This window comes from Anopheles bellator, chromosome 1 (genome assembly GCF_943735745.2).
Source record: "Anopheles bellator chromosome 1, idAnoBellAS_SP24_06.2, whole genome shotgun sequence".
In the NCBI taxonomy this organism is placed as follows: Eukaryota; Metazoa; Arthropoda; class Insecta; order Diptera; family Culicidae; genus Anopheles; species Anopheles bellator.
The window spans coordinates 28,431,881-28,443,434 of record NC_071285.1 but is presented as its reverse complement, the minus strand read 5'-3'; the positions used below and the strand labels follow the sequence as shown (position 1 = coordinate 28,443,434).

The following is an 11,554-nucleotide window of genomic DNA, read 5'->3' as shown; positions in this document are numbered from 1 at the left end:
CTCTCTCTCTCTCTCTCTCTCTCTCTCTCTCTCTCTCTCTCTCTCTCCCGCTGGCTCTCTCGTTGGCGCACTCGCTCACTTTTCTCCCAAAGTTTGTAACTTGACAGTTTTGACTTTTCGTGATCTCGAACACAGTGTCTGTCAGTCGGGTTCAATAGGAAGGGGAATCGTGGTACCAGAAGTGATGCAAATATTCCGTGGGGCAGCCAAGGAAGAAGTTTGTGTTACCCACTGAAGATTCGGCAATATCCCTGGCCCTGGCCTCGGTTGCCATGTGACGCACCAGGCACGCACCGACTGACCCGATGGTTTTGATTTGATTTTGGCAGGTGAGCAGCACCATTTAGCTGAATCAGCTCTCAGCGCCAAGCTCGTGGCGTGGCGCGTGGCGGGCTGGTCGCGGGGCAGGGAAGGCCGAGACGTGGACGAGGACAGGCGAAGGACAACACTCTGGAGCACCGTCGGCAGCGCCTGCAAGAGCATTGTGACACCAGCAGCCCCAACCGTGGTGACGGTGCGAAAAAGCTGCTCGGAAAAGTTACGGTACGTGAGCGTGCACGGAGCGAAAGGGCCGGCAAATCGCGAATGTAACGTAGTGCCGAAACCATAAGCTAATGTCCGCGAGTAAACGTGAATTGCCGTGAAGAAAAAAAAGCATTGCAACGCTGGTCGAATTGTGCGTCAGTAAACTACGGTAAGGCGAAAAGAAAGCGCGAGAGAGAGAGAGCCCGTGCCAGAATAAGCACAGTGCGGAGCAAGAGAGAGAGAGAGAGGATGAGCGAATCGCGTATGTATCAAAATGTGCGTTCGCTTTGCAGTGGAATTTTAGTGTGCGTGTCGTGTTACGTGCGATAGCCGTGAAATGAATGTCACAGCAGCAGCAGATTTGCTGTGAGTATGCGGACAAGAGGCTCTGAAACATACATCAACACATTGCCCGTGCTGGCGTGAAAAAGCTGCAAACGTGCGTACGGAGAGTGCTGCGGCTGGTTAGCAAGCAGACCCTGTGCGGATCAGTGGCGCGGCGTTCGTACGATCATCGGTGGTTCCCGTCATCTCTTTGCTTTGCATCACCGTTTGACAGTGACCGTGGCGGTAATTAGTTGCACACACCGCTAGAAGCGCGCGATGGGGCGATCTGTACGACATACAGTTCGAGATTTAGTGTGACCGACCCGAATGGTGTAAGTTGCTAGGAAGCAAAATGATGCCCAAATCGAAGTAGCAAATGGCAAAAAGGAGTGTTGCAGAACCACAAGCACCAGCAACACTAGTTCTGGAAGCAGCCATCAAACAAAAGGACGTACACAGCATCCCTCTGGGCCGATTCTGACACCACGCAGGCCGAGTTTTGCAGCATGCCTGCAAATAAATTCACCTCGTACATAGGCGTAACACGCGATCGGAAAAGGGCATCATGATTGTGCAATGTCATTCGCGGCGGTGTGAACCCGACACATCAGCAGGCAGTCGCCGCAGCAACCAGCTGTGGCAAAGGCGACACCGAGTGTGGCAGCAAATTATGCAAACATACATTTCATAAACAGCTCTCAGCTTGTTGCAGTTTTGTTCGCCGAGTTTCGGAAACTGTTCGGTTTAGCCCTTTTGAACCCTTCCCAGCCGGTTGGTCAGTGGAAACTATGTCAATTAATGCTCTGGTGGTTCGCTTTGCTTTTGGGAACGTTTTGGTACATGTTTATAGCAGAGCGTACGCGTGTGTATGTGCATGTTGTTAGTGCCAGAACAACACGGCCAACCGATGATGATGCCGATGAAAATGAGACAGTGGACCGACCGCGACCGGGGGGGCCATATGTATGAGTGAAAGAAAAGCATTCGTGTACGAGAATTAGCAAATGTACGAAGAAATCTGTACTGCGGCGGACTCTTTGGTAGTGTCGGCAAAGATCGAAGTTCAAGAATATTTAATTATTGTCATTTGCGACCTGGCATGGAGGATGGCCAATGTGTGTGCTCGATTGTGTGAATGTGCCCACCTCGATTCGGACCGCGGCGATGCAGTCATAATCGAATCGGGATAAACCTTGCCCACCCAGCTGAAGGTGTTTGAAAAATCGAACCACTGTTTCAAATGCATTTTTCCTTTTCTTCTTTTCTATGTGCTTGCTGTCAAACGGGGCATCGAATGATAATGACCAATGGACAACCGACTGATCGATTGTTGCCCCTGTTCTGGAATATCCAACCAATTTTACCGCACGGAATCAACGGGTTGGCCATCAAATTCGATTCAAAATCGAAAATCCTGTACAAATCTTATCAAACTGACGTTGTCCCTCGTGACGATCATAGTAGACAGATGCTAAGCATTGCGCTCGTTTGAGTCGTCGATTTCATTGAACCGTACATTCTCTTCGAATCGCACGCGAATGCAGCGGAACACCACTATCGATGAGTGCCGTTTGCCTAGAAAACCAATAGCATTGGAAGAAGGACGTGGACATTCTTTTATTCGATACCGAAGATTGTCGCGGTGATACGGCAGATGTAACGACCGAAGAAAGCTGCTGCAGGAGTTGGTACAGACCAGCTAGGCGAAAGAGCGAAGCAGCTGCAAGTGACGCTTTCGTAGCAGGCGGTGTCCTGTGCAGGCAGTGGAAGGATTGAAGCGATGATCTGATTGGCAACGAGTAAGACACAAGAGGATTTCATCTATTAGCGAACGGGCGTAAGGCAAAAGAAGGGCGAAAAAACGATAGGATAACTCCGCCGATCGACGAAAAGTAGCGGAAAATCGAAAGGGAAAGCGTTTGCTGGTTCGTAGTAAGCAAGCGTTGTTCCGGTGGTGAGCAGCAGCGGTCGTAGTAGTACTCACCCGACTACTACCACTCAGGGCCCTTGTCCCTGATATTTTCCTGTTTTTACGGTTCAAAGAGGCTTAGAAAATAAACTTTAACCTGACTCTCGGTTGGTTCGGCGGCACCTCGGAAATGTCCGACACTGGCAGTGGACACGACGGAGGCGCCCAGAAGGACTATTCACAAAAGATGGACGGCGGCGGTGGCGGCGTCGGAGGCGGCGACTTCGACTCCGGCCAGCAGAGCCAGCAAACGGAGCAGGAACTCGCGACGAAGATGTTACAGATCCAGTCGAAACGCTTCTATCTGGACGTGAAGCAGAATCGGCGTGGGCGCTTCATCAAAGTCGCGGAAATTGGTGCTGACGGGCGGCGCAGTCAGATCTTTCTAGCGCTTTCGACAGCGGCCGAATTCCGGGACCATCTGTCAACGTTTAGCGACTACTACGCCTCGCTCGGGCCACCCAACCCGGACAACGTGCCCGAAGACGGCAAGCTAAAGTCGGAAATGATGATCAAGGACAACCGGCGGTACTATCTGGACCTGAAGGAGAACGTGCGGGGCCGGTTTTTGCGCGTCTCGCAAACGATCACGCGCGGTGGGCCGCGCTCGCAGATCGCAATACCGGCGCAGGGTATGATCGAGTTTCGCGACGCGCTGACCGACCTGCTCGAAGAGTTCGGCACCAACGACGGTGGGTACAAGGGCGAGCTGCCCGAGGGGCGCCACATGCGGGTTGACAACAAAAACTTCTACTTCGACATCGGCCAGAACAGTCGGGGTATCTACATGCGGGTGTCGGAGGTGAAGAGCAACTTCCGCACGGCGATCACAGTTCCGGAAAAGTGCTGGTCACGTTTCCGCGACATCCTTACCGATTATTGTGACAAAATGAAGAAAACGTCCGAGTCAACCACATCTTCAATCACTGCCGATAACACTTTACAGAAGCAAGCATCAAATAATATGTAAAATTTCAAATTAAACAAAACAAACCAACAAAACAAACGACAGTAAACCACAAAACCAACAACAACAAAAAAACGTAGCGAAACCAGGATTAAAAAAAAGAAAGAGTAATATAATAATAATTATACATATAATAATAATGATTATAATAATGATAACAAATAGAGGAAGGAAAATTGGAAGCATAGCACGCAGGATGGGTTTAAACAATCGAGGGCGAAACCGGCATGGGGAAGCAAAGCGACACAAACGGTAGTGAAGAACAAGGGCAAGAACAATTCAACACGAAATCTGGTTGAATCGGTGAGGGCAAACAGTTGAAAGGGCAGCAACACAGCGGATGGCCGGCGAGCATAGACCTGCAGGCCTACAGAGACAGGTACAGAGGAAAATAGTGCTGAACAGAGTTTCACGTGTACATCGGGCGATAGAAATGCGATTTAGAGAAAGAATTGATGGCCACGAAGGATGGTATTTGAGTATTGTTTACATTTTATTCGCAATCTTTCGGGTGCGATTGTTTACGTTTGTTTTGTAGCTGTTACTATCTTGTTTAGTTTCTTTTTAATCCTCTTAGTTTCCACATCGTTTTCTGTGGTGGTGTACGTGGCGGCCCGAAAGGCACACCCCGCTTCGTCTAATCACCACATGCCGTAAATCTGCGGTCCGCGAGTCGAGCGGTGAATGATTGAGTGGAGATTCTCATATGCATAATGTCTCAGTCGTGCCCTCAGTTTAATTTGTGTAAAAATACAACCCCCGAAACGGGGCTTCACGTCTCTGTCTCTGCAGAAGAACACAGAATACAGTTGAAAGAAAGTGAAACATAGGCGAATTAGGTTTAAAAACTTTTAAAAATTTACCGCCAATACTGCAAACTCGGTATGGGCACGGAAAAATAAAAGAAGAGTCCTTTTAATAGCGAAAACAAAGGTCAGCAGACGATGTTGTCGGCAAACGCGGACAGACGCGGGAAGAAGACACGCTAATACAACACAGTGAATGAACGACAGAAATGGGGCGCAAAGGAGCTGACATTAAACAACAATAAATGAAATTGTAAAGCAAATAATGAAGCTCAGATTAAATCTGAATATATTAACACGTTATCGAGGCAAGGAACCGGGGCAACGGGCGAATGAGGCACACCAGTGCCAGTTTCTGTATATGTTTTCGTTATTACAGCAAACGGGCCAGAAGGAGTGACGGGGTGACAACAATAAATTACGAAAATTGGTGTTTTTGTTGAAACGATTAAAACTCACACGGACAGTGGTGGCCGAAATTACTGCCTAGGTGGTCGACAGCAGGAAGCATTAGTGGCGATTGGGATTAGAAGGAAGTAGATTAAGCCGTGTGTTACGTGCTTCATAGAAATTTTTCGTTGTTACATACTGTTTAACTTACATTTCGGAAAGGTAGCGCATGGTCGGACACATTAGCTTAGTGCCGTACAAGAAAAGCTCTGGGAGGGCGCAACAAAGTGACTGGGTAGTGTCACCGAGTGTGTGCAAATCTGGGTGAAATCATCAGAATGTCTAGAAACAACGAGTAGTGTTCAATCCGTTCTATGCGCGATACGTATCCTTTAAGGCAAGTTGTGTACCGTGCATGCAAACAATGAGAACGAATAACAATAAAAAAAGAAATACCACAACAACAACAAGAAAACAGAGTCAGTTAGGATCGCGTTTGAATTCTGAAACATGATAAGCAAAACTCACCACACATTTTTTGCATACCTTTAATTCCTTTGCAGCCACGCAAGGAAAGAGCAAGGGAGAGAGAGAGAGAGCGAGAGAGAAAAAGACAACGTAAGAGAAGGAAACCTCAGCAGAAGGATAGAAAAAGGGAACGAAGATTGGCCATTGGCACACTCGTACATCTCGGGCTCCGCAGGAACCGTCGGGACCCTTTCCTGGAACTTGGAGATCTTCCTCTGGAGCTCTGGAAGGTCCTTCCCAAATCCCTGAGCCGTTTCAGCACCCTGTGAAACGGGAAGAAACCACCTACTCTCTCTCTCTCTCTCTCTCTCTCTCTCTCTTTCTCTCTCACTCGCTCGCTCTGTTGCTATCCCTTTCTGATTCAGACACAAATTAAAAGACGGTGGACAGCTGATGTTTGGTCGGAGTGGGGACGATGAAACGCACGGAAAACAAACGCAAATTAAAACGAAGTCAATATATACTGTTGTTAAATGTTTCAAAAACAAATCTAAAACTCGACGCTGGATCTTGCTACGTTAGATGCCGAACGCAAGAACGGAATCAACAAAACCAATGTCTCTCGGGCAATACAGAAACGCAAAGGCAGAAAGGCAAAGAAACGTAGCGCTCCGAGCGGTTTAGGTAAATCAAACAATAGAATGCAAATGAAAACATGAAAACAAACAAAAAAAAACAGTAAAGCGAACGTATTACTACTGAAACCTCTTCTATGCGCAAGCACTGCGAACAATGAAAGAAACTAGCAACAACTAGGTGTAGATGGAAAAAAGTATGTTGCATCGGTGACGAGGTGATTATTATGCAAATGTTGTATGCGTTTAGAATTTTGGACCATTTCATTCCTTTGTTTGAGTACTTAGGCTCGATAATTTCTCTCTTTAACCTCTCATCGCCACGAGTTAGTGAGATGGATGTTTCAAAGCGGGGTTATTGACATGATTATTTGCTCGATGCGGTGCAATAAATGTATTCAGTTCAGAGGCAAAAGTTCATATTTTGTGTGCTGCGGTTCGGTTTGAGTTTGTCACAAAAATAATAAAAAAAGTTTTTTTTTTCTACTTTTAGCCGAAGTAGCGCGGTTGTCTAAAATGCGGTCAGAGCGCCTAGTACTATAGGTTTACTATTGCCACTCTTCTCGGGATCGAACTGTGGTTGGAATCTGCAAAAACACAAAACTCTTTTAGTGGTGGTAACACTCAGGCTGGCCCTACGTGTCTTCTTTCGATTCAGTCGTCGTCTTCAGAGAATGTGTATGACATGCACTGGCGAACACTTTTTGCTGCCACTGAGACTGTACTTTGTAAAAGCTATTGAAATTGTTGGAGTTGAATTCAAGCGTTGCAAAATCCTCTTTAATTTTGTTGTTTCTCAAACGGCAAAATCGAATGCCAAACTCAACGATGCTGGCACCATTTACGTTAGTTTTAAGCGAGCGAAGAAACATGTTAGTACAAAATTGTTATTATAAGTACAACTTTTAATTACAACCATCTAACGCGTAAACTTGGATACCTTTGTCGTTGAGAACGCATTTCACGAGCGCGTGGTGGTTTGAACTGCTGGTTTTGATTTCTGTTGACTCCTTTACTTCGGTACTTCGAAACTACGCGGCCTGACCTTCCGAAATTTTAAACTGCACTTGACGTTATTATTTGACCCTTCGTAGTCTGTCTGTATAGTGGCAGTGGCAATAGAAATAGCGAACGATATAAAACGCACCGGGCGATGCGAACGCGCTAGATGTAACAAAAGAACACACAGAACCACACTATGACACAACAAACTCAGAATTACGCAATAACATAGACAATTCCAATGGACAGTGCAAAACGCAAAATACAAAACAACTTGCACACACATAGCGACTACTACCAATTATATATATATATATGAATATTATTAAAAAATTGTGAAAATTTTAACTTCTGTTGTTTCTTTTCAAGTCTATTATAGGAAGTAATGAAACAAAGCCCATGATACACATTAAGCAACAAACGCGCCGATGTGCAGGAGAACAAACGAAACAAAACCATGATCCCGAGCAAAGGATGAAAGCCCTGTGGTGGAGTATTAGTAAACCGAAAAAAAATCAAACCATACCCACAACGTGTGACAGAGGCCAGTGAAAACGCATCAAATAAGGTCGTAAACCGAGTGCGAAAGATCAAGAGGATTCCGGAGAGCGGTTCTAGCGACGCGAAGCAAAAGAGAACAAACAAAAACCGAAAAAAAACAGAAGAGAAAATAATATTAAGATAAATTACCATAGGTAATATATATATATATATATATAAGTATAAGACATTTATTTAAAGAAAAACGAAATCTGCTAGCCGCGGTAAATAGAGCAAGGGGGGGAACTATGAAAATGTAGCGACACGGTTTAGTTTTCCATTCATGCGAAAAGTCACACCAAAACCAGCACATAGCCCCGCGTGGAGGCGGAATCGCGTAAATAGTTGAACACACCACAAACCGGATCGCTAGCTCTTCTCTCTTCTCTGGAACAGTCGGAGGGGTGCGTCAAATAGTTACACAGTAATGGGCATAATAGTAACGTTTTTTCGAATTTATACGACTACCTATCGCTTAGCGATTTTTAAGAGCGTAACGGCACAGAAGCAGAAAGTGCACTCTTACCCGCAACATCCGGCGATCGGCAAACGGGAAGAAAGTTCAACACTCGCGCCTTCAATCTTCAGTATCAATCGCCCAGTTGTGTTCGCTAATTGATCGAAATGAGAAGTGACTTCTTTCCGTTTTCGTCACCGTGCAGGGAGAACCGTGTGCATCTCGGGTTCGGGTCCCTTCGAGAGCAAGTGAATGGCAAACACGTGGCATCCCTGGGGAATCAAAGCCGCCAATCCGGTGGTCCCGTACCCATTTTCGTATGCAGCATGGCTGTTTCGAAGCCTGGTGTTCAACGAAAAGAACTCTAGAACCCTGTTCGGGACATATTTTAAGACAAAGCATAATGGAAGATTCCTAAGACTGCTGAGGTTTGAGCACTACCGATAAAGTAAAAATGTGATCAAATAAAACGCAAAACCTATTTAACACGACTTTGGTGTGTTTTCGTAGTTAAAAACCGGCCGACGAATAACACACCTTTCGTTATTCACACACTGATGCCAGAGGAAGAGTGCCCTCCTGTCCTTCTTTTCGTTGTCTTTTTCCCGTTGTTTAACAGCGATTGAGTTTCTTAGAAACTCTGGATCCTAAGATGGTAGCTTTAATTAAAGTATATACTGAAAACAGATGGTCAAAACTGAACGGAGGATAGAGGGAACAGCCAGCAAGTCGGCAGCAAGCACAAGCGTTACCAGTATCAGTGCGGTCATCTGGATTATATCGAATGAAGACCTTGCAAAAACTATCTCGCCAATTTCGGATTCTAGTTACTCCCGGTCCTTCCCGATCACTAGTCCCGTTCGGTTATGCGCCGCGGACGTCGGTTTCTCGAAGTGATCGATCATAGCAGAATGAAGTTCTTCTACGATTCATATGCTCGAAGGCTTACACTCCAGCAGAGCTTTTTCGAATGATGCGGGCCACAAACAGAAAAACGAAACGAATCGTCATCGGTAGTATGTAAGGTACTGGGACGAGCTGTGAAAGCGGCTACGAAAGGAAAGAAGATTGAAAAGCTAACCAGAGATACTATTGATCTTTCCCATCTTCCGCTGTACTAGCGTCAAAAGTACGCATTGAGTTCAGAAAAATGCCCTCTAATATAAAAGCACAGAGTGATAGAGCTGACTAAGAAGAAAAAAACCAGAGGCCGCCAACACTTTTACCAGATATACTTACGTTCTGTCGACATTTTGTAGCCAATACTTACGTAAAAAAAACCTGTGTTTCCTTTTTCGAAGTCGGTGTGGGGCGATGAATTATCCCATTTTGCATTGCTAACTGTTTGCCAGAGGCTCCCAATGATTTCATGACACCCAACTAAAAAATCATGAAATCATTGCGCACCAGAGCGCAACAGAACGAATGTTCAGTTCACAGTTTTGAAAGCAGACCATTTCGGGCAGACGCAAAAATTCGCAAAGGCGAAAATGAAATTAAGTTAAAGTAGCATAAGAAGAAGAAATGTAACATATGTCATTCTTATAACAAAAAAAAAAAACACCGAAAAGTGACAGATAATAGAGAAATATAGAGTTTCTGGAAAACAAATTAGAGAGACAAGAAAAATACAAAAACAAAGCAGAACAGAACAGTAGAGAACGTACGGAAAAAAGGGGAAACGAAAGTAATCCGAACGGTACACAAATTATGAATATCGTCCTGTCAGAAAAGATGGCTGCAAAATGACAAAAGAAAACAGAAAACGGTAAACGCAAGCGAAGAAAAAAACACAAAATAAAAATAAATAATAAAAGATTGTATATTTTTAGAGAATATGAAGTACTATTTTTTATTTGGTTTGGTATTCTGCGATGCGATGCAAACCAAACCGGTGACCATAGTTTACGTAAAAACGCAACCCGCGCGAGAGAGAGAGGCAAATCGTACAAGACACAAGGCAAACCAGGGCCACGCAACCGGCCACGGAACATAACCAACCAACCGGAAATAAGAAAGTTCGAATCGAAAGGTGACATTCGGTATTTTTGGACAAACCCCCCCCCGACAAAAGACCGTACAGCAACAGCACGTGACGTGTTCGACAGCGTTTCCAACTGCGCTACGACGCAGGACTAACTACCGATGCATACTAATTCTTACCTTCAGCCTTTTAAGAGAAAGAAGTGTGTAGAACTCCGGATTTTGTTTTTCAAAAGTTAAAATGTTCTAGAAGTATTCTCCTGTATATTTTACCTATTGTTTCTTTTTACTCGTTTCAACACCTTCGAATGGAGAAATCGAGAAAACTAACGAGCAAACCAGTAAACAGTGTTTCAGAATGTCCTTCTTTAACCAAAAGCAGAAACAAATATTGTTTAACCGTGCGATGGAAATAAATCGTTGTTTTGCATTAAGCAAACTGCAGAATCCAATAAAGCAAGGCGCAGCGCAGCTGGAGAAAAGCAAAGAATAAAGTCAATGTTGTATGTGTGTTTGAAACGATAATCACCAGGAAAACGGGGGAAAAAATGCGGTTCCGAAAATGAACAAAAGTCAATAAACGCAAAGGAAAGCGCGTAGAAGCGTCCACATCCAATCTCTCACGATAAAGAGCGACAAACGGCATTCACAAATGAAACCAAAAACCCGTGAACGCGTGAACGTGTGCACTTCTTTCGACCAAAACTGTAGACCCAAACCCAATGTGCAAAATCGGGACAAATCGCGTAAGGAGCCGGGCGAAATGAACGGTGGGTCAGAACATCGGAAAGTTAGTTGAAGAACCAGAGACCCCAGAGAAATCTTGAAAAACCCGAAAAAAAGAAGGGAGCTCTGCACTAGTGTGTTGTAATCGATAAAGGAATAAACAAGTCGACAGCTTAAAGGTGTTTTGATTATTTGATTCAGGTGTTACCATGTTAGTAGGAAATATACTAATAAATGTGATTAAAAACAAGTAAAAGGAAACGAATAATAAATGAAAGGAAAAAACAAACCAAAACTAAACCCCGTCGTCCGATTTGCTGATTGATGAACTATTCTCTGATGCCTACATATTGCCGGTCTTCCAACGTTCACTTGCGACACTCCTTTCGGACGTTGATTATCTCAAATTCCTTCACTAATTCGTTTCGGTGTGTCACTGACGGGTTTCGATGGCTCATTAGGATTAGGGCATGTTCCAAAAAAGCTTTTGGGCAGACTAGAAAAAAATTATCGAAAGCACGGTTCCTTCTCCAGATATGCTTCTCCCTGTGACATCCCGGTTGTTTAAAACTGCCGCTTCCGCGGGGATGTGTTTGGAGTCCAATAAAAAAAACAATTAAAAGAGGTTTTCATTTATTTGGCAGAATGTATCTATCGGTTCGGGGAGCACGAAAGAAAACCACCACAACCCGATCCAGTTTGATCTATTAATTTATTCTACAAGTAAAGGTGGAAGAACATAAACACACTACAGCCATC

The 11,554-nt window shown here is 44.7% G+C and overlaps 1 protein-coding gene across 7 annotated transcripts in view; it reads left to right on the top strand.

Annotated features, from left to right (window-relative positions):
* LOC131205901 (transcriptional activator protein Pur-alpha) overlaps positions 1-6,710 on the top strand; it is an 8,534-nt gene extending 1,824 nt beyond the window's left edge. The window contains exons 1-3 of one of the 7 annotated variants that reach the window (XM_058198204.1): positions 124-217; positions 330-543; positions 2,317-6,710. In XM_058198204.1, the coding sequence (XP_058054187.1) occupies positions 2,952-3,791 (840 nt within the window). In that variant the 5' untranslated portion in view covers positions 124-217; positions 330-543; positions 2,317-2,951 and the 3' untranslated portion in view covers positions 3,792-6,710. Of the gene's footprint in view, positions 1-123; positions 544-839; positions 892-1,050; positions 1,185-1,843; positions 1,859-2,313 lie in introns of those variants that run through there. The other 6 variants (XM_058198201.1, XM_058198203.1, XM_058198207.1 and 3 more) reach the window with 6 other exon arrangements.
* Positions 6,711-11,554: the final 4,844 nt, after the last annotated feature.